Source organism: Aquarana catesbeiana, linkage group LG08 (assembly GCF_042186555.1).
Source record: "Aquarana catesbeiana isolate 2022-GZ linkage group LG08, ASM4218655v1, whole genome shotgun sequence".
Taxonomy (NCBI): domain Eukaryota; kingdom Metazoa; phylum Chordata; class Amphibia; order Anura; family Ranidae; genus Aquarana; species Aquarana catesbeiana.
In genome coordinates this window covers 378,177-401,575 of record NC_133331.1, presented here as the reverse complement: position 1 = coordinate 401,575, position 23,399 = coordinate 378,177, and the positions used below count along the sequence as shown (strand labels likewise).

The window sequence follows — 23,399 nt, the reverse complement described above, 5'->3', positions numbered from 1 at the left end:
CCCTCACTCCAAACCTGACCCCTCACCCCAAATCTGACCCCTCACCCCAAATCTGACCCCTCACTCCAAACCTGACCCCTCACCCCAAACCTGACCTCTAACCCCTCACCCCAAACCTGACCCCTAACCCTTACCCCAAACCTGACCCCTCACCCCAAACCTGACCCCTAACCCCCTCACCCCAAACCTGACCCCTAACCCCTCACCCCAAACCTGACCCCTAACCCCTCACCCCAAACCTGACCCCTCACCCCAAACCTGACCCCTAACCCCTCACCCCAAACCTGACCCCTAACCCCTCACCCCAAACCTGACCCCTAACCCCAAACCTGACCCCTCACTCCAAATCTGACCCCTCACTCCAAACCTGACCCCTCACCCCAAACCTGACCCCTAACCCCTCACCCCAAACCTGACCCCTAACCCCTCACCCCAAACCTGACCCCTAACCCCAAACCTGACCCCTCACTCCAAATCTGACCCCTCACTCCAAACCTAACCCCTCACCCCAAACCTGACCCCTCACTCCAAATCTGACCCCTCACTCCAAATCTGACCCCTCACCCCAAACCTGACCTCTAACCGCTCACCCCAAACCTGACCCCTAACCCTCACCCCAAACCTGACCCCTCACCCCAAACCTGACCCCTCACCCCAAACCTGACCCCTCACCCCAAACCTGACCCCTCACCCTCACCCCAAACCTAACCCCTCACCCCAAACCTGACCCCTCACCCCAAACCTGACCCCTCACCCCAAACCTAACCCCTCACCCCAAACCTGACCCCTAACCCCTCACCCCAAACCTGACCCCTCACCCCAAACCGGACCCCTAACCCCTCACCCCAAACCTGACCCCTCACCCCAAACCTGACCCCTAACCCCTCACCCCAAACCTAACCCCTCACCCCAAACCTGACCCCTAACCCCAAACCTAACCCCTCACTCCAAATCTGACCCCTCACTCCAAACCTGACCCCTCACCCCAAACCTGACCTCTAACCGCTCACCCCAAACCTGACCCCTAACCCTCACCCCAAACCTGACCCCTCACCCCAAACCTGACCCCTCACCCCAAACCTAACCCCTCACCCCAAACCTGACCCCTCACCCCAAACCTGACCCCTCACCCCAAACCTGACCCCTAACCCTCACCCCAAACCTAACCCCTCACCCCAAACCTGACCCCTAACCCTCACCCCAAACCTGACCCCTCACCCCAAACCTGACCCCTAACCCCTCACCCCAAACCTGACCCCTAACCCCTCACCCCAAACCTAACCCCTCACCCCAAACCTGACCCCTCACCCCAAACCTAACCCCTCACTCCAAATCTGACCCCTTAATCCAAACCTGACCCCTCACCCCAAACCTGACCCCTAACCCCTCACCCCGAACCTGACCCCTAACCCTCACCCCAAACCTGACCCCTAACCCCTCACCCCAAACCTAACCCCTCACCCCAAACCTGACCCCTAACCCCAAACCTAACCCCTCACTCCAAATCTGACCCCTTAATCCAAACCTGACCCCTCACCCCAAACCTGACCCCTAACCCCTCACCCCGAACCTGACCCCTAACCCTCACCCCAAACCTGACCCCTCACCCCAAATCTGACCCCTCACCCCAAACCTGACCTCTAACCCCTCACCCCAAACCTGACCCCTAACCCTCACCCCAAACCTAACCCCTCACTCCAAACCTGACCCCTCACCCCAAATCTGACCCCTCACTCCAAACCTGACCCCTCACCCCAAATCTGACCCCTCACCCCAAATCTGACCCCTAACTCCAAACCTGACCCCTCACCCCAAACCTGACCTCTAACCCCTCACCCCAAACCTGACCCCTAACCCTTACCCCAAACCTGACCCCTCACCCCAAACCTGACCCCTAACCCCTCACCCCAAACCTGACCCCTAACCCCTCACCCCAAACCTGACCCCTCACCCCAAACCTGACCCCTCACCCCAAACCTGACCCCTCACTCCAAATCTGACCCCTCACTCCAAACCTGACCCCTCACCCCAAACCTGACCTCTAACCGCTCACCCCAAACCTGACCCCTAACCCTCACCCCAAACCTGACCCCTCACCCCAAACCTGACCCCTCACCCTCACCCCAAACCTAACCCCTCACCCCAAACCTGACCCCTCACCCTCACCCCAAACCTAACCCCTCACCCCAAACCTGACCCCTAACCCCTCACCCCAAACCTGACCCCTCACCCCAAACCTGACCCCTCACCCCAAACCTGACCCCTAACCCCTCACCCCAAACCTAACCCCTCACCCCAAACCTGACCCCTAACCCCAAACCTAACCCCTCACTCCAAATCTGACCCCTCACTCCAAACCTGACCCCTCACCCCAAACCTGACCTCTAACCGCTCACCCCAAACCTGACCCCTAACCCTCACCCCAAACCTGACCCCTAACCCTCACCCCAAACCTGACCCCTCACCCCAAACCTGACCCCTCACCCCAAACCTGACCCCTCACCCCAAACCTGACCCCTCACCCCAAACCTGACCTCTAACCCCTCACCCCAAACCTGACCCCTAACCCTCACCCCAAACCTGACCCCTCACCCCAAACCTGACCCCTAACCCCTCACCCCAAACCTGACCCCTAACCCCTCACCCCAAACCTGACCCCTCACCCCAAACCTGACCCCTAACCCCTCACCCCAAACCTAACCCCTCACCCCAAACCTAACCCCTCACTCCAAATCTGACCCCTCACTCCAAACCTGACCCCTCACCCCAAACCTGACCTCTAACCGCTCACCCCAAATCTGACCCCTCACTCCAAACCTGACCCCTCACCCCAAACCTGACCCCTCACCCCAAACCTGACCCCTCACCCCAAACCTGACCCCTCACCCCAAACCTAACCCCTCACCCCAAACCTAACCCCTAACCCCTCACCCCAAACCTGACCCCTCACCCCAAACCTAACCCCTCACCCCAAACCTGACCCCTCACCCCAAACCTGACCCCTAACCCCTCACCCCAAACCTGACCCCTAACCCCTCACCCCAAACCTGACCCCTCACCCCAAACCTGACCCCTAACCCCTCACCCCAAACCTAACCCCTCACTCCAAATCTGACCCCTCACTCCAAACCTGACCCCTCACCCCAAACCTGACCTCTAACCCCTCACCCCAAACCTGACCCCTCACCCCAAATCTGACCCCTCACTCCAAACCTGACCCCTCACCCCAAACCTGACCTCTAACCCCTCACCCCAAACCTGACCCCTAAACCTTACCCCAAACCTGACCCCTCACCCCAAACCTGACCCCTAACCCCTCACCCCAAACCTGACCCCTAACCCCTCACCCCAAACCTGACCCCTCACCCCAAACCTGACCCCTCACCCCCACCCCAAATCTGACCCCTCACTCCAAATCTGACCCCTCACTCCAAATCTGACCCCTCACTCCAAATCTGACCCCTCACTCCAAACCTGACCTCTAACCGCTCACCCCAAACCTGACCCCTCACCCCAAATCTGACCCCTCACTCCAAACCTGACCCCTCACCCCAAACCTGACCTCTAACCCCTCACCCCAAACCTGACCCCTAACCCTTACCCCAAACCTGACCCCTCACCCCAAACCTGACCCCTAACCCCTCACCCCAAACCTGACCCCTAACCCCTCACCCCAAACCTGACCCCTAACCCCTCACCCCAAACCTGACCCCTCACCCCAAACCTGACCCCTAACCCCTCACCCCAAACCTGACCCCTAACCCCTCACCCCAAACCTGACCCCTAACCCCAAACCTGACCCCTCACTCCAAATCTGACCCCTCACTCCAAACCTGACCCCTCACCCCAAACCTGACCCCTAACCCCTCACCCCAAACCTGACCCCTAACCCCTCACCCCAAACCTGACCCCTAACCCCAAACCTGACCCCTCACTCCAAATCTGACCCCTCACTCCAAACCTAACCCCTCACCCCAAACCTGACCCCTCACTCCAAATCTGACCCCTCACTCCAAATCTGACCCCTCACCCCAAACCTGACCTCTAACCGCTCACCCCAAACCTGACCCCTAACCCTCACCCCAAACCTGACCCCTCACCCCAAACCTGACCCCTCACCCCAAACCTGACCCCTCACCCCAAACCTGACCCCTCACCCTCACCCCAAACCTAACCCCTCACCCCAAACCTGACCCCTCACCCCAAACCTGACCCCTCACCCCAAACCTAACCCCTCACCCCAAACCTGACCCCTAACCCCTCACCCCAAACCTGACCCCTCACCCCAAACCGGACCCCTAACCCCTCACCCCAAACCTGACCCCTCACCCCAAACCTGACCCCTAACCCCTCACCCCAAACCTAACCCCTCACCCCAAACCTGACCCCTAACCCCAAACCTAACCCCTCACTCCAAATCTGACCCCTCACTCCAAACCTGACCCCTCACCCCAAACCTGACCTCTAACCGCTCACCCCAAACCTGACCCCTAACCCTCACCCCAAACCTGACCCCTCACCCCAAACCTGACCCCTCACCCCAAACCTAACCCCTCACCCCAAACCTGACCCCTCACCCCAAACCTGACCCCTCACCCCAAACCTGACCCCTAACCCTCACCCCAAACCTAACCCCTCACCCCAAACCTGACCCCTAACCCTCACCCCAAACCTGACCCCTCACCCCAAACCTGACCCCTAACCCCTCACCCCAAACCTGACCCCTAACCCCTCACCCCAAACCTAACCCCTCACCCCAAACCTGACCCCTCACCCCAAACCTAACCCCTCACTCCAAATCTGACCCCTTAATCCAAACCTGACCCCTCACCCCAAACCTGACCCCTAACCCCTCACCCCGAACCTGACCCCTAACCCTCACCCCAAACCTGACCCCTAACCCCTCACCCCAAACCTAACCCCTCACCCCAAACCTGACCCCTAACCCCAAACCTAACCCCTCACTCCAAATCTGACCCCTTAATCCAAACCTGACCCCTCACCCCAAACCTGACCCCTAACCCCTCACCCCGAACCTGACCCCTAACCCTCACCCCAAACCTGACCCCTCACCCCAAATCTGACCCCTCACCCCAAACCTGACCTCTAACCCCTCACCCCAAACCTGACCCCTAACCCTCACCCCAAACCTAACCCCTCACTCCAAACCTGACCCCTCACCCCAAATCTGACCCCTCACTCCAAACCTGACCCCTCACCCCAAATCTGACCCCTCACCCCAAACCTGACCTCTAACCCCTCACCCCAAACCTGACCCCTAACCCCTCACCCCAAACCTGACCCCTAACCCCTCACCCCAAACCTGACCCCTAACCCTCACCCCAAACCTAACCCTCACCCCAAACCTGACCCCTAACCCTCACCCCAAACCTAACCCCTCACCCCAAACCTGACCCCTAACCCTCACCCCAAACCTGACCCCTCACCCCAAACCTGACCCCTCACCCCAAATCTGACCCCTCACCCCAAACCTAACCCCTCACCCCAAACTTGACCCCTAACCCTCACCCCAAACCTGACCCCTCACCCCAAACCTAACCCCTCACCCCAAACCTGACCCCTAACCCTCACCCCAAACCTGACCCCTCACCCCAAACCTAACCCCTCACCCCAAACCTGACCCCTCACCCCAAACCTGACCCCTAACCCTCACCCCAAACCTAACCCCTCACTCCAAACCTGACCCCTCACCTCAAACCTGGCCCCTAACCCTCACCCCAAACCTAACCCCTCACTCCAAACCTGACCCCTCACCCCAAACCTGACCCCTCACCCCAAACCTGACCCCTAACCCCTCACACCAAACCTGACCCCTAACCCTCACCCCAAACCTGACCCCTAACCCTCACCCTAAACCTAACCCCTCACCCCAAACCTAACCCCTCACCCCAAACCTGACCCCTAACCCTCACCCCAAACCTGACCCCTCACCCCAAACCTAACCCCTCACCCCAAACCTAACCCCTCACCCCAAACCTGACCCCTAACCCCTCACCTCAAACCTGACCCCTAACCCTCACCCCAAACCTAACCCCTCACCCCAAACCTGACCCCTCACCCCAAACCTGACCTCTCACCCCAAACCTGACCCCTAACCCTCACCCCAAACCTAACCCCTCATTTCAAACCTGACCCCTCATTTCAAACCTGACCCCTCATTTCAAACCTGACCCCTCACCCCAAACCTGACCCCTCACCCCAAACCTGACCCCTCACCCCAAACCTGACCCCTCACCCCAAACCTAACCCCTCACCCCAAACCTGACCCCTAACCCCTCACCCCAAACCTGACCCCTCACCCCAAACCTAACCCCTCACCCCAAACCTGACCCCTAACCCTCACCCCAAACCTAACCCCAAACCTAACCCCTAACCCCTCACCCCAAACCTAACCCCTCACCCCAAACCTAACCCCTCACTCCAAACCTAACCCCTAACCCTCACCCCAAACCTGACCCCTCACCCCAAACCTGACCCCTCACCCCAAACCTGACCCCTCACCCCAAACCTGGCCCCTCACCCCAAACCTGGCCCCTCACCCCAAACCTAACCCCTAACCCTCACCCCAAACCTAACCCCTCACCCCAAACCTAACCCCTCACTCCAAACCTAACCCCTCATCCCAAACCTAACCCCTCACCCCAAACCTGACCCCTAACCCTCACCCCAAACCTAACCCCTCACCCCAAACCTGACCCCTAACCCCTCACCCCAAACCTGACCCCTCACCCCAAACCTGACCCCTCACCCCAAACCTGACCCCTAACCCTCACCCCAAACCTAACCCCTCACTCCAAACCTAACCCCTCACCCCAAACCTAACCCCTCACCCCTCACCCCAAACCTAACCCCTCACTCCAAACCTAACCCCTAAACCTCACTCCAAACCTAACCCCTAACCCCTCACCCCAAACCTAACCCCTCACTCCAAACCTAACCCCTAACCCTCACCCCAAACCTAACCCCTCACCCCAAACCTAACCCCTAACCCTCACCCCAAACCCCTAACGTTATTCCCTAACCCCAATCTTAACCCCTAACATTAATATGAACCCCTAACCCTAATATCAACCCCCAACTCCAATCCTAATCTCTAACCCTAATATTGATCCCTAACCCTAATTCTAAACTCTAACCCCAAACCCTAAAATTATTCCCTAACCCAAAACCCTAATCCCAATCTCTGAACATTTCTTTCCCTCTGTTCTCCTCGCTTTTCATCTCTTCCTGACAGACATCGGCAATACTTCTAAATAATTGTTGGTCTGGTGAGACCATCAGATGAATGGTGAGGGGCTCCACAGGTGTATGTAATTCACCACAGTGGACGGCAGCCATTGTTAGCGCAGATCCGCGGTTCTGACCAACATATAGCGGAATCCTAAACTGAACAATTGTTGGAACATCAGAATATTGATTGACTTTTGTTCCATTGTTATTTTTATTGTGTGATTTTCATTATTTCGGACATTTATACGGATATAATTTGCACGTTATTCTTGGATATTTCCATGATTCTCACTTCTATCTAATCTCTCGTTTACCAGTTTTTATGTTGGTTTGTACTGCGGACTTGCGCTAATCTTGCCTTTATTTTACTATTGATGTTTATTTTATGTTGACATTGTAGCAAATTCCGGGGCCCTGAAGCCCATTGGTGACCTCCAGAGTTGGGGACAGCGGACATCCTCCTGTGTAGAGGGGGTTACAAGGCATGGTGGGTGTAATACAAGATGAACAGGTGGGCGCCAGACACTTTTTGAATGCAAGGAGATTTATTGTCTCATAAACAGAACTGTGGGAGAGAGGGTTAGGGCCAGGACACCCTTAAGTAGATGCAATGTTAATTGGCAGACTCCAAGACTTCTATAGGAAGACAGATATATAGGCGAAGGCCTCCAGCCGGACTCCACTTCTGTATAGGTAGGATGCCGTCTCCTATGGCAACAATCTTGTAGCTGTTACTAATGGTAGTTGAATTCAACTATCTGCAACACAAACCGTTCTCTTTACCCCACAATCACTCACTGAGGGTCTTCACTCCACAAGTTCCCGTCTCTCTCTCTAGACTTCAGATCCAATAATCACCGGTCCCCTGAGCTCCCCGTCTCTCACATAAGACTTCAGATCCAATAGTCACCGGATCCCCTGAGCTCCCCGTCTCTCTCTTAAGACTTCAGATCCAATAATCACCGGATCCCCTGAGCTCCCTGTCTCTCTCTTCAGACTTCAGATCCACCGGATCCCCTGAGCTCCCCGTCTCTCACATAAGACTTCAGATCCAATAGTCACCGGATCCCCTGAGCTCCCCGTCTCTCTGTTCAGACTTCAGATCCAATAGTCACCGGATCCCCTGAGCTCCCCGTCTCTCTCTCTAGACTTCAGATCCAATAGTCACCGGATCCCCTGAGCTCCCCGTCTCTCTGTTCAGACTTCAGATCCAACCGGATCCCCTGAGCTCCCCGTCTCTCTCTCTAGACTTCAGATCCAATAGTCACCGGATCCCCTGAGCTCCCCGTCTCTCTCTCTAGACTTCAGATCCAATAGTCACCGGATCCCCTGAGCTCCCCGTCTCTCTCTCTAGACTTCAGATCCACCGGATTCCATGAGCTCCCCGTCTCTCTGTTCAGACTTCAGATCCAATAGTCACCGGATCCCCTGAGCTCCCCGTCTCTCTGTTCAGACTTCAGATCCAATAGTCACCGGATCCCCTGAGCTCCCCGTCTCTCTCTCTAGACTTCAGATCCACCGGATCCCATGAGCTCCCCGTCTCTCTCTCTAGACTTCAGATCCAATAGTCACCGGATCCCCTGAGCTCCCCGTCTCTCTCTCTAGACTTCAGATCCAATAGTCACCGGATCCCCTGAGCTCCCCGTCTCTCTCTCTAGACTTCAGATCCAATAGTCACCGGATCCCCTGAGCTCCCCGTCTCTCTCTCTAGACTTCAGATCCAATAGTCACCGGATCCCCTGAGCTCCCCGTCTCTCTCTCTCTAGACTTCAGATCCACCAGATCCCATGAGCTCCCCGTCTCTCTCTCTAGACTTCAGATCCACCGGATCCCCTGAGCTCCCCGTCTCTCTCTCTAGACTTCAGATCCAATAGTCACCGGATCCCCTGAGCTCCCCGTCTCTCTGTTCAGACTTCAGATCCAATAGTCACCGGATCCCCTGAGCTCCCCGTCTCTCTGTTCAGACTTCAGATCCAATAGTCACCGGATCCCCTGAGCTCCCCGTCTCTCTCTCTAGACTTCAGAGCCAATAGTCAGCGGATCCCCTGAGCTCCTTCATTGTAGCACTCAGAATCTTCCTCCAGCGTCACCCCGACTTCCTTGCTGGTTCCCCGGCCAGCGGAACCGTTACTTGTGGTTGGACTACAAGCCTGCACTACTTCTGGATAGGCTCTCGGATAGCCTAGCAGCCACATGTCCCCAGGATAGGCCTCAGGTTTCTGGCCTAGCAGCAGGGGACAATACGACACACGTCCACCCAGACAGCCGTCCAGATGGCACAGAACATCAATCACCTGACCCCACCCAAATATATAGGTTCTCCCAGCAGGCCAAGGGACCCAAGAAAACCCCTGCCCATTGGCTGAGACACCCCATTCATTCCTAATCTGTCCATGCAATACCCTTGTCTTATCTAATGTCTCCAGATACCCGGCCATCTAGCAACAGAAGAAAGAAGTGAAGCAATTCCAGAATTAGGGCAAAATCAATTGACGCCCTAACAATTGGCTGCAGCAACTATCGCTTGGCAAATAAATGTAATAGCAGCCCTGCCTAAACATCAGGGTGCTACAACATTATATATACCGTATATAGACATGGGTTTTGTTCTTATTTGGGGGTTTTTCTCTATTTCGGAGGCCCTGTTCCTTGAAGAACATGTTCAGGTGGTTCACACCGTGTCAAGGATCCATGTAAATTATGGCTGAACTATCTGATACATTTTGTTACATTCTATACTTTTGTGTTGGGCTCTTCTTCTCACTTCCTTTGGTGGACCTCAGGTCCTTCATCCAGCCCCGGGAGTCGGTCAAAGTGACCTACTTTCACCTGAACTGAATTAGGACTGACTGACTCCTAATTGACTTTCTATAGGGAATTGAATTATCTTATTTGTGAAAAGTGTGTCAGAAGACCTGAGCTGTGAATTCCCAGATTGCAGTTCTCAGTGTAAAGCGTGTGAAAGCCATAAAGGTAAAGTCTGTTTATTGTCTAAATCTTCATCTCTTTCACTTTCTATCTGTGCCAGGGTGCTATCCCATAATAGAACGTTGTATAGAAATGACTAAATACTACCTTGCAAGTTGACTAAACTTCATAACTGTGAAAAGATTACACATTCTAAGAGGCAATATGGAAAAGTTAAAGGACCATCACCAGACACCTGCGATTCCCTGCGACTGTGGGACACAACAGAAGTCCTGGGATCATGAACAGGACCGGGTGATATGGGATCAGAAGCTCCTTCCTCCACACACTCACAGATGAAGCTCACCTTTCAAAGGATAAGTTGCCCCAATGATCACACTTCCACAGTAAGCCTTGCTTGGGCCCAGGGAACTTCTAAAATGAACATCTTACGTGGTTCCAACTAGAAGAGGCGAGACTTCCACCTCTTCCACACGTTCATGAAGTGCAAGACATGATATCCCTTCTACAACTCAGAAAGAGTTCCTTTTTTTATTTGAATGAGCTGTAATATATATATGTGTATGTATATATATCACGAACCCCCGAAGGAGCTGCTGATTTATATCGGGTTGTTACCGTCACCCCTTTACCTTTAGTTTCACCAATATCAGAGCTTAGAGTCCATGTTGAGCCTCATATCTGACAATGTAGGCTCCCGTCACTTTAGTACTTTTCCAATGCTTTAATGAGAAATAACTTGAAGAAGTAGCAGAAAAGAGGTAGAAGAAGAGTTGCAGGAAAGTTCAAATACTTTTTCTTTAGATCACTGAGGAATTGAAATCTCGGGGACGAATATACCTTCAGTCCAAGATTAAATCTTTGCCCAACCGGATAGATCTCTCTCACTGACCCAGCAGCCGGAGCGTAGCACAAACAAAAAGTCTCTGCCACAGACTTGAGAAGAACAATATAACTGTACGATCCTCTGCCACAGGATGTAGTAGTTTTAGATGAACAGCAAAACAGTACCAGAACCTTTAAGCCGACCCGGCAGTACTGTGCGGTAGATTAGATTAGGATGCATCCTCCAATTGAGTCACCAGCCTTCCGCACGGTCCTCTCCAAAGATGGGTCCTCCCCTGGGTCTTCTCAATTGTCCGGCTTCTTCCTGCAGGACAGACAGCACAGGACCATCTCTGTAGTAGTAGGTCCCAGACAGGCTTCTGGGCCTACTTGCACGGCTGCAGATACGCAGCCCTCCGGCCTGGAGGGCCACGAGGTAGAACTAACCCCTTAGCACATGGCATCTGGTCATAAATACTCTCTCCCAGAATGCATAGCAGTGGACCACCTCTGCCGAGTTACCTCTGGGAAGGAAGAGCACTCAATACACTTTAGCTTGTTGCTTTTCAACACTGACCTATGGTGACAATGACACCTAGAGGCAACAGTGTGAAACTGCAAGCAACACAGCCAATGCTGGGACAGAGGCTAATTTAGCCATAGATTAAATCTGAACTATGTACAGAACAAATGACCCACTAAATTTACATATAAGCGCTTGATCAAAAAATCTGTCAGCACTAATATATATATATATATATATATACACATATATACACATACACACACACACACTATATTACCAAAAGTATTGGGACACCTGCCTTTACACACACATGAACTTTAATGACCTCCCAGTCTTAGTCCGGAGGGTTCAATATTGAGTTGGCTCCGCCCTTTACAGCTATAACAGCTTCACCTCTTCTGGGAAGGCCGTCCACAAGGTTTAGGAGGGTGTCTATGGGAATGTTTGACCATTCTTCCAGAAGAGCATTGGTGAGGTCAGGCACTGATGTTGGATGAAAAGGCCTAGCTCACAGTCTCCACTCTAATTCATCCCAAAGGTGTTCTGTCGGGTTGAGGTCAGGACTCTGTGCAGGCCAGTCAAGTTCCTCCACCCCAAACTCGCTCATCCATGTCTTTAGCTCTGAGCCCCCAAAATACATTGGCTTTTTAGCAAATATTTTTAACTTCTAGTGGATTGATGTAGCTTGGTTACCAGAAAAAAAAAAACGTGCATACATGGAAGGAGCGCCAGACCAAAAGATAAGAGTCCAATTTCATCTATTGGTATTGTGCTAAAAGATGGCCAATGCGATTAGGGGGTCAAGGGGACTCCCCCTTCATCAGGACTTCAGTTACAAATGAGAACTCAAACCTCAGGACTCAAGTAAGGCTTTCTTGTGTGAATTTGGGTTCTTACCAAGAGTGCTTCTGCAGATGCCAGCGATTAATTCTTCTAATCCAGCAATCAGCTTCCCTGTACAGATTCACACAGGAAAGCCTTATTTTTAGTCCATTTTAGGTTCTCAATTTTAACTGAAGCCCTGATGAAGGGGGGGGGGGGGTCCTTTGACCCCTGAAACATGTTGACCATCTTTTAGCACAATACCCACCGAAGGGCGGCCTTGTCTGTTGTGGGCTCTGCAAATGTTTTTGCCCTCCAACTACTTTGTATAAACTCATATCAACGTCCCGGAGCCTCTTGGATGTCTTTTCATTGGTGGCACTCCAACGGCTGATGTCCAGGATTTCAGGAAGAAGAACCCGGCACCATTTTATTGAGGTCTTTATGGAGAAATATTTTGGGAAATCCTCATCTTAATGTGGAACTCAAAAAGTGATGACCTTCTGTGATATGGAACATCTGGAAGTTATAATTGTGCCGAAGCCAAACCCTGAAATATCTACATTTTGTCTGGAGTTCCTCCTGAATACTCGCAGTGCACCTTCTGGTATGTCGGGGTGTCGGGGGAGCGGCACAATTTGGGCTAAAAAGAGCATCACCATTTTTTTGCTTAGAATAAAGATCCCAATTCTCTCACGATTCCCCCTTTCATATTATACAAACAAATTGGGCCAACTTTACTGTTTAATCTTTTTTTAACTAATTGAAGTGTATTTTTTCCCCAAAAATTGCGTTTGAAAGACCTCTGCACAAATACAGTTCGACAAAAAATATTGCAACAATCGCCATTGTATTCTCTAGGGTCTCTGCTAAACAAATATATATAATGTTTGGGGGTTCCAAGTAATTTTCTAGCAACTTTGTAAGAAATAAGTGTCAGAAAAAGGTTTAGTCTTTAAGTGGTTAAACTTCCCTCATCTACAGACAGAAGTTCATCCCTTTGATCTAAGAAAGAAAAGTTACATTGTTCATAGTTATCTACCACTGCGGACAATGTTGTGAAAAACTTGGCAAGCTGCCCGGGTTCTTTCTTTTGACAGCTGAGTGAGCCGAGATCTCTCTATACTTGTTACATGAATGAATCGGGAAATTCTGCATGGAGATCGTGAGGGGGTTGAATCGAGATCACGATTTTTTAACTATTAATCGTGCGGCTCTAGTGCCAGGTACCCCATGAGATCTCAGGCATTGCTGCCTCTGTCTGCTAGTCTTAGGAGTTTTGGTGATGTCACTTCTGTGCTGCTCATTGTTCTCCCTGCTGGAGGCTCTGACATAAGATGCTCTGCCTCTACCAAGATGGCCGCCTCCATACAGAGAACAAGACATGGTAAGTCAGGAATGGGGATAAGATCATGGACAAAACTGGTGAGCTGTCCTGTTTTATCACAGTTTTCAAAATGTCGGTCCTCCTTACATTTCATTATTTTATCATTCAAATCCAGTATAGTGAGGTCATTACATCCAATTAGTGACTATTTATTATTGATGACCGTCACATGAGTAGTTTAAATAAAGATTGACTTTTCATGTACAAAGTCACTTACCAGTTTGAAGCCGATGTTCCAGTTCTGACGGTTGACCGGCATTGTGTAGCCATCAGTCCCGGAATCTAGACTTCGTAGCACCCGATGAGAACCTTCTTCATGTGGGACCTTCTCCAGAGGGAATGGAAGTGGCTCCTTGGCTTCCCGTCTTCTCCTGTTTGTGGGGACCCTGCCTTGCACCCCGGTCACATTGTACTGGTAGAGGCTGAATAGGAGCTGTTGAGTGTCTCTATCCAGACGGTCCAGATCACTCAGAATAGAATGGTACCTGGGGGGCGAGATATCCCAATCAGGCAAATTGGTGGAAATGGACGTCCCACCAGTCATTACAAATCATCTTTTTTATATAAAGACACCAAGAAACCGAAATAAAATACTAAAGTCAAATATTTTATAAGGCTCCTTTTCCACTAGTGGGACTTGTCATGTGACTTTGGATACAATGTCACATGACAAGTCACAGTCTATTGATTTTAATGGCGCCCGTTTCCATCTATGTGACTTTGAAAAGGTGCCGGCGCTACTTTGATCCAGAGAGTATAAAGTTGGATGAAAGCTGCACTTTAAATCGCAGGACTTTGGGGTCGCAATAGTGGAAAGGTAGCCTTAGTGCAATGTTTGCCCCTCAGTGCTGTATAAAATGACAGAGAATTCTGGTGAAGGATTGGAAAATCGAAGACGTTATCACCAGAAATCTTCCAATGGTCACCTGTTCTTATGACAGCCAATCAGGGAAGCTTTCCTGTTTTGGAGAGATTTCCTCTGACTTTTTGTTGTGTCTTCATGATAGGAAATTCTCCTCAATGGAACACAAAACAACAAACGTTCCCAATCCCCCAATCACAACAAACGTTTGGACTTTACATACATTTTAAGGCTTTAAATACATCTTTATATACATTTTTAGGCAGGTGTGATGCTGTAAATGAAGATTTCTTCCAGAAATCGAAATGTTAATAGTTTATTATTATCAATTAAAATATAAAGTAAATGGAGAAGAGAAATCCAATCAATATTTGGGGTACGCCCCCCCTTTGCCTTCTTCAAGATAGACTTGCACACAATTGGTGAAGAAACGCTGGTAGGTTGTTCTATGGCAGGTAGGTTGTTCTATGGCAGGTAGGTTGTTCTTTGGCAGGTAGGTTGTTCTATGGCGGGTAGGTTGTTCTTTGGCGGGTAGGTTATTCTATGGCAGGTAGGTTGTTCTTTGGCAGGTAGGTTGTTCTTTGGCAGGTAGGTTGTTCTATGGAAGGTAGGTTGTTCTTTGGCAGGTAGGTTATTCTATGGCAGGTAGGTTGTTCTTTGGCAGGTAGGTTGTTCTATGGAAGGTAGGTTGTTCTTTGGCAGGTAGGTTATTCTATGGCAGGTAGGTTGTTCTTTGGCAGGTAGGTTGTTCTATGGCAGGTAGGTTGTTCTTTGGCAGGTAGGTTGTTCTTTGGCAGGTAGGTTGTTCTATGGCAGGTAGGTTGTTCTATGGCAGGTAGGTTGTTCTTTGGCAGGTAGGTTGTTCTTTGGCAGGTAGGTTATTCTATGGCAGGTATAAATGGAAAGGTTTCCCCATTGGGATTTGGACAGCAATATAAACATAATCAAAAATGTTGCAAATGATTCATGAGAAATATTTAACCAGAAGGGTTGCCAAATGTCCCAATATAATAGATATAAAGTACATGTAAAAATCTGGCCAGATAATAAAGTGCATAGTCTTGTTGCAGGTGCCGACTCTCCTCTTCTCTCCCACCTCCTGGTGGCATTAACAGTGTGGCTTCCTGTGAGCCCATAGGACTGGATCCTCTCCCCGTGGAGGGGTGGGGGCAGTCACATGGCCTCCCCGATTTACTCCACAGCTTTTTTATGTACTTCTGGTCATGCAACCACATATTTCACCTTCAAGCGGTAAATATACCAATTTGTTACATATATGTCTGTACTGCCATGAAAGTTGATATGCTTTAAAAGTCTGAAAATTACTTATATGTCTCACAGAGCTAATGATCCCCCTGAAGATGACCACCTTATGGTCGAAACGTGTCGGTGATTCAACACTTCATAGTATTTGCTATGTTACCATTGTTTCTCAACTCTGTTTACCTTGCTTGTATGCTATAGTGTGGACTATGCACTTTATTATCTGGCCAGATTTTTACATGTACTGTATATATCTATTATATTGGGACATTTGGCAACCCTTATGATTAAAAATTTCTCATGAATCATTTGCAACATTTTTGATTATGTTTATATTGCTGTCCAAATCCCAATGGGGAAACCTTTCCATTTATAGATTACTTGTTTCGGGGTGTGCAGAGCTTTCATCTCTCCCATATGTGTTTTTCCCTTTTTGTTCTATGGCAGGTAGGTTATTCTGTAGCAGGTAGGTTGTTTTGTGGCAGGTAGGTTGCTCTATGTACATCTTGGAGAACTAAGCACAGATCTTCTGTGGATGTCAGCCGACTCCAATCCTTCATCCCAGCCAGACTCCATGATGGAGAGATCAGGGCTCTGTGGGGGCCAAAACATCACTTCCAGGACTTCTTCTTCTTTACACTGCAGATATTACTTAATGACATTGGTTGGATGTTGGACATGGTTGTCCTGCTGCAGAATACATTTTGGGCCAATCACACGGCTCCCTGATGGTATGGCATAATGGAGAAGTATCTGCCTGGATTGAGGACACCATTGATCCTGACCAAATCTCCAATTCCATTTGCAGAAATGAAGCCCCAAACCTGCAAGGAACCTCCACCATGCTTCACAGTTGGCTGCAGACACTCATTGTACTGCTGTCCAGCCTTTCTCCCGACAAACTGCCTCCTGCTACAGCCAAATATTTCACATTGTGACTCCTCAGTCCAGATCACCTGCTGCCATTTTCTGCCCCCCAGTTCCTATGTTTTCCTGCGTAGCTGAGTGGCTTAGCCTTGTTTTGACGTCGGAGACTTTTTGGCCGCAATTCTTCCATGAAGACCACTGGCCAGACTCCTCTGGACAGTAGATAGGAGTACCTGGGTCCCACTGGTTTCCTCCAGACTTCTCTGCACAGTAGATGGAAGTACCTGGGTCCCACTGGTTTCCTCCAGACTTCTCTGGACAGTAGATGGAAGTACCTGGGTCCCACTGGTTTCCTCCAGACTTCTCCGGACAGTAGATGGGAGTACCTGGGTCCCACTGGTTTCCTCCAGACTTCTCCGGACAGTAGATGGGAGTACTTGGGTCCCACTGGTTTCCTCCAGACTTCTCTGGACAGTAGATGGGAGTACCTGGGTCCCACTGGTTTCCTCCAGACTTCTCTGGACAGTAGATGGGAGTACCTGGGTCCCACTGGTTTCCTCCAGACTTCTCTGGACAGTAGATGGAAGTACCTGGGTCCCACTGGTTTCCTCCAGACTTCTCCGGACAGTAGATGGGAGTACCTGGGTCCCACTGGTTTCCTCCAGACTTCTCCGGACAGTAGATGGGAGTACTTGGGTCCCACTGGTTTCCTCCAGACTTCTCTGGACAGTAGATGGGAGTACCTGGGTCCCACTGGTTTCCTCCAGACTTCTCTGGACAGTAGATGGGAGTACCTGGGTCCCACTGGTTTCCTCCAGACTTCTATGGACAGTAGATGGGAGTACCTGGGTCCCACTGGTTTCCTCCAGACTTCTCCGGACAGTAGATGGGAGTACTTGGGTCCCACTGGTTTCCTCCAGACTTCTCTGGACAGTAGATGGGAGTACCTGGGTCCCACTGGTTTCCTCCAGACTTCTCCGGACAGTAGATGGGAGTACCTGGGTCCCACTGGTTTCCTCCAGACTTCTCCGGACAGTAGATGGGAGTACCTGGGTCCCACTGGTTTCCTCCAGACTTCTCCGGACAGTAGATGGGAGTACCTGGGTCCCATTGGTTTCCTTCAGACTTCTCCGGACAGTAGATGGGAGTACCTGGGTCCCACTGGTTTCCTCCAGACGTCTATGGACAGTAGATGGGAGTACCTGGGTCCCACTGGTTTCCTCCAGACTTCTATGGACAGTAGATGGGAGTACTTGGGTCCCACTGGTTTCCTCCAGTTCTGTGCTGATGACACTGTTGGTCGTCTTACGATGTGGAAGGAAAGTAAGCATGATGTGCCTTTCATCTGCTGCATTAAGTTTCCTTGGCTGATCACTGTGTCTATGCTACTCAGCGTTGCCTAATCAATGGTGTCCTCAATGCTGAGATATGCAGACATATACTGTACGTATCTATCATGCCATACCATCAGGGAGGCATGTGATTGGCCCCAAATTTATTCTGCAGCAGGACAACCCCTCCAAACATCCAGCCAATGTCATTAAGAACTATCTTCAGTATAAAGAAGAAGAAGGAGTCCTGAAAGTGATGGTTTGGTCCCCACAGAGCCCTGATCTCCCCATCACAGAGTCTGTCTGAGATGAAGGATTGGAGGCAGCCGACATCCACAGAAGATCTGTGCTTAGTTCTCCAAGATCTACATAGAACAACCTACCTGCCGAGTTCCTTCAACAACTGTGTGCAATTTAGAAGGCAAAGGGGGAGGGGGGCACCCCAAATATTTATTTGATTTTTCTTCCGTTTGCTCACTTTGCATTTTGTAAATTGCTAAAAATAAACAAACAATTAAAATATATGTTTAATAAAAGCATTTCTTACTTTTACAACATTTCTTCACGCCTAAAACTGTTGCACATTACTGGCCCTTTCAAGGAGACAACCAATGGGGCAATTGGCTCCTCAATGGACAAGTTCATCTCCAGCCTCACCTGTACGGGTTCAAGGTGCACACGGTCACAGATGGGAACAGCAGTCGGTCGGAGTTAACGTTGACATTAATGCTCACCGGATAACTAAAGTATTGTCCAAAGAGAAGGCCGAACTGCCAGTACATCAGACCGAAGGTGACCAGGAACAGGACCAACCAAAAGGCAGTTTTCATGCGGTTGTTTCGGGAACATACCAGCCGGATGGCTCCATGAATGGTCGTATTATTACAAAAGAACTCAAAGAGTTCCCGATATGATGAATAGAACTCGATGAGACCTTCCTTCTCCCTCTTCACCTCCTCCGCCGCCATCCTGGAGACACAAAAAACACATTTTCTTAAAGACTTTTGAAGGAAGAACCAATCTCTCTCAAAAAAGGTAAACCTCAGTACCGGTCTGTCCTTCACTTTAAGTTTAACATTCTATATCGCCATGCCAACAGAGGCAGGAAAATTGTGACATTTATGGTAATGTAAACTTAAAGTGTCACTAAACCCGTCATAGAAATCAATGAATAAATGGCGTATTCCATGCTGGTCATCACTATGACATTCTGTTTCTGGTTGATCCCGCTGCTCTCTATCTCCCCCTCCTGTCCATGTCCCCAGTGCAGTTTTTGCAGTAATGACAGTTCTGCACATGCTCAGTTCTCAGTGAGTTCCTATGCTGAGCATTTCCTCCCTATCACATCTGAGTAGCCCATGTGACTATAGAGTCACACATGTGGGCGTATACATGACAGGCCACTCCCTCCCCTCCTCCATGCTCACTTACCAGCTAAACACAATGGGGCGGGACATTACATGTAGATTACTGGAGGCTTCACCTCCCTCTTATTCTAAGACAATGGATGGAGGGGGCGGGACACAGCCTGTGACTAGCAGAAAATAATAACGATTTGATTTCAAATATATATTTGTATGATGATTTACCAGTTTATTGATATTATTTATTTTTACTCCGTATTCCAAAGGCTGAACATGTGACCGGCAGTAGAGGACTAGAAGCTCCTCCTACTTATGTTTCCCTGCAGACAGGCTGGGAGAGAGCCGGGTCATGTTACAGCTGGATATCCAATAGGAAAAAGGGACTTTTTTTATTTTATTATAATAATTACAGAGCCATTACCCCCATACAGACATAGAAGGGAGAATGTACATTACACAGAGTGTATCACTGTAATGGGACTAAGGGGTCTGTAGGACCTTTATTGTGGTCAGACTACTACTCTGACAGCTTATTTTAGGACTCAAGGAACTTTTTTGGGAAGCAAGAGAAGTCATGTGACCAACTTGTCAGTCATGTGACCGGCTTTTCTTTCCATCATGGAAGACTTTGTATTTCTGACAGTGTCACTTTCTGTCCTTGCTGAAAAGGCTCTTGTCTTGTAAAATAATAACTAATGCAGCCACCACATCTAAGGACTGGGAAGCTGCAACGTATTCCTTGGGGTAGATATCCTTCATGAGCACCTCTTCTTTTCCCCCTCACTTCCATTTGTTTGTAGAGAATGTTAGTTGCTGCTCTATGCTCACCACAAATCGCATCGTCCCCGCTCCATCTCGGATGAAAGCAAAAGAGGAGCGGCTACTTCTACTTACAGTGAGAACACAGAGAACAAATGTACCCCCCCCCCACCCCTAACAGGAAGTTGGATCACAGAAGCATAAGAAAGAAATCTAGGGATTTGGAAGGAGCCGAGAGACACAGAACTTCCGGGGAAGAGAACCTCCGAGGAAGAGGACCTGCGAGGAAGAGAACCTCCGAGGAAGAGGACCTCCGAGGAAGAGGACCTCCGAGGAAGAGGACCTCCGAGGAAGAGGACCTCCGAGGAAGAGGACCTGCGAGGAAGAGAACCTCCAAAGAAGAGGACCTCCGAGGAAGAGAACCTCCGAGGAAGAGGACCTGCGAGGAAGGGGACCTCCGAGGAAGGGGACCTCCGAGGACCTCCGAGGAAGAGAACCTCCGAGGAAGAGAACCTCCGAGGAAGAGAACCTCCGAGGTAGAGGACCTCCGAGGAAGAGGACCTCCGAGGAAGAGGACCTCCGAGGAAGAGGACCTCCAAGGAATAGGTAACTTCCTACACATTTTCAGTGTAATTTGGCCACACCTGACCACCCCCCCCCCCTCCAATATCAGGAATACAGATTTTTGAAGGTTCCGTGGTATGCTGATGTAGTCACCAATCACATTTGGTTTCAGCAGGAAAGTTCCGAGGGTGGAAGGAGGCGGACTGGTAACCCTAGATATGAGATGGGGGTATTGGGGATCATAGGACACAGTGAAAATTATCAAAATTATGCCATCAGGTATTTTGGAGGTGCCACCTCTAAGAAGTGGGGGTCATAGGACATTGTGGGGGTCATAGGACATTGTAGAAGGTCATAGGACATTGTAGGGGGTCATAGGACATTGTAGGGGGTCATAGGATGATGAGGGGGTCATAGGACATTGTAGGGGGTCATAGGACATTGTGGGGGGTCATAGGACATTGTGGGGGGTCATAGGACATTGTAGAGGGTCATAGGACATTGTGGGGGTCATAGGACATTGTAGAGGGTCATAGGACATTGTGGGGGGGTCATAGGACATTGTGGGGGGTCACAGGACATTGTGGGGGTCATAGGACATTGTAGAGGGTCATAGGACATTGTGGGGGTCATAGGACATTGTGGGGGGTATAGGACATTGTGGGGGTCATAGGACATTGTGGGGGGTCACAGGACATTGTAGAGGGTCACAGGACATTGTAGAGGGTCACAGGACATTGTAAGGGGTCATAGGACATTGTGGGGGGTCATAGGACATTGTGGGGGGTCATAGGACATTGTAGATGGTCATAGGACATTGTGGGGGTCATAGGACATTGTAGAGGGTCATAGGACATTGTGGGGGTCATAGGACATTGTGGGGGTCATAGGACATTGTGGGGGGTCATAGGACATTGTGGGGGGTCATAGGACATTGTGGGGGGTCATAGGACATTGTGGGGGTCATAGGACATTGTAGAGGGTCATAGGACATTGTGGGGGTCATAGGACATTGTGGGGGGTCATAGGACATTGTGGGGGGTCATAGGACATTGTGGGGGTCATTTTGGAAGATATAATTCCCAAGATTCTATTAGTGGTTGTAAACCCAAGAAATGAAAAACGAACAAAGTAAATCCTTCCATAGTGTGGATCCTGTGTGCTCTCTGCATATCTATCAGGCAACCCTGGAAGAGGCCCCTCCCCCTCCAGCACACAGCTGTGCACGTTTCCCTATGAGAGGATATGGGGGTGTTTGTTGTGTTTGGGGGGATGGGGGGGGGAGGCCAGGCACGGCGATGTCCCTGTATGTCCCGATCCACTTCCTGGCTTTTGGGCGTGGATGTGCGTGCCCCCCGCTGATCTGTGCTGTGATTGGACACAGTACGAGTCCAATGATTTTGGCTGTATACCTGCTGACTGACTGTGGCCAATCACAGCACAGAGTTCTGTGTTTACAAATACACAGAACACTGAACAGCGATCTGGCTGTCTCTTCTCAGGTGAGTTGCTCTGGGGGCACTCAGCAGGGGGGAGGGGCCAGGAGGGGCCCGCGGGGGGGGGAGGGGGGCGCTCGTAGAGTTGTCACCTCATCCCTTTAATCCGGGACACATATGAATTATTCGGGTTCTGAGGCTGATTGAATGCAGATGAGGCACCAAGTGAGTTTCATTATCACCTTATTCAGCCACAGAACCCGAGTGTTCAGGTTTAGAGGGGTGAGGTGGTGACCCTAGGGGGACCCGAAAAGAGGGGGATGGGGGACCCGAGAAGAGGGGGACGGGGGACCCGAGAAGAGGGGGACGGGAGACCCGAGAAGAGGAGGAGGGGGACCCGAGAAAGAGGGGGACGGGGGACCCGAGAAACAGGGGGACGGGGGACCCGAGAAGAGGAGGAGGGGGACCCGAGAAAGTGGGGGACGGGGGACCCGAGAAGAGGAGTAGGGGGACCCGAGAAGAGGAGTAGGGAGACCCGAGAAGAGGGGGACGGGGGACCCGAGAAAGAGGGGGATTGGGGACCCGAGAAGAGGGGGACCCGAGAAGAGGAGGAGGGGGACCCGAGAAGAGGGGGACGGGGGACCCGAGAAAGAGGGGGATTGGGGACCCGAGAAGAGGGGGAGGGGGATGGGGACGGGGGACCCAAGAAGAGCAGGAGGGGGGACCTGAGAAGAGGGGGAGGGGGGACCCAAGAAGAGGGGGACTGGGGACCCGAGAAGAGGAGTAGGGGGACCCGAGAAGAGGGGGACGGGGACCCGAGAAAGAGGGGGATTGGGGACCCGAGAAGAGGGGGACCCGAGAAGAGGGGGACGGGGGACCCGAGAAAGAGGGGGATTGGGGACCCGAGAAGAGGGGGACGGGGGACCCAAGAAAAGCAGGAGGGGGGACCTGAGAAGAGGGGGAGGGGGGACCCAAGAAGAGGGGGATGGGGGACCCGAGAAGAGGAGGAGGGGGACCTGAGAAGAGGAGGAGGAGGTGGACCCGAGAAGAGGGGGACTGGGGACCCGAGAAGCGGGGGACGGTGACCCGAGAAGAGGGGGACGGGGGACCCGAGAAGAGGGGGACGGGGGACCCGAGAAGAGGGGGACGGGGAACCTGAGAACAGGAGGAGGAGAGGGACCCGAGAAGAGGGGGACGGGGGACCCGAGAAAGAG

The 23,399-nt window shown here is 51.1% G+C and overlaps 1 protein-coding gene across 1 annotated transcript in view; it reads right to left on the bottom strand.

Annotated features, from left to right (window-relative positions):
• SCNN1A (sodium channel epithelial 1 subunit alpha) overlaps positions 1-23,399 on the bottom strand; it is a gene marked incomplete in the record, with an annotated part of 208,237 nt that overhangs the window by 147,297 nt on the left and 37,541 nt on the right. The window contains 2 exon segments of the mRNA XM_073595368.1: positions 13,957-14,224; positions 18,720-19,031. Of these exon segments, the coding sequence (XP_073451469.1) occupies positions 13,957-14,224; positions 18,720-19,031 (580 nt within the window).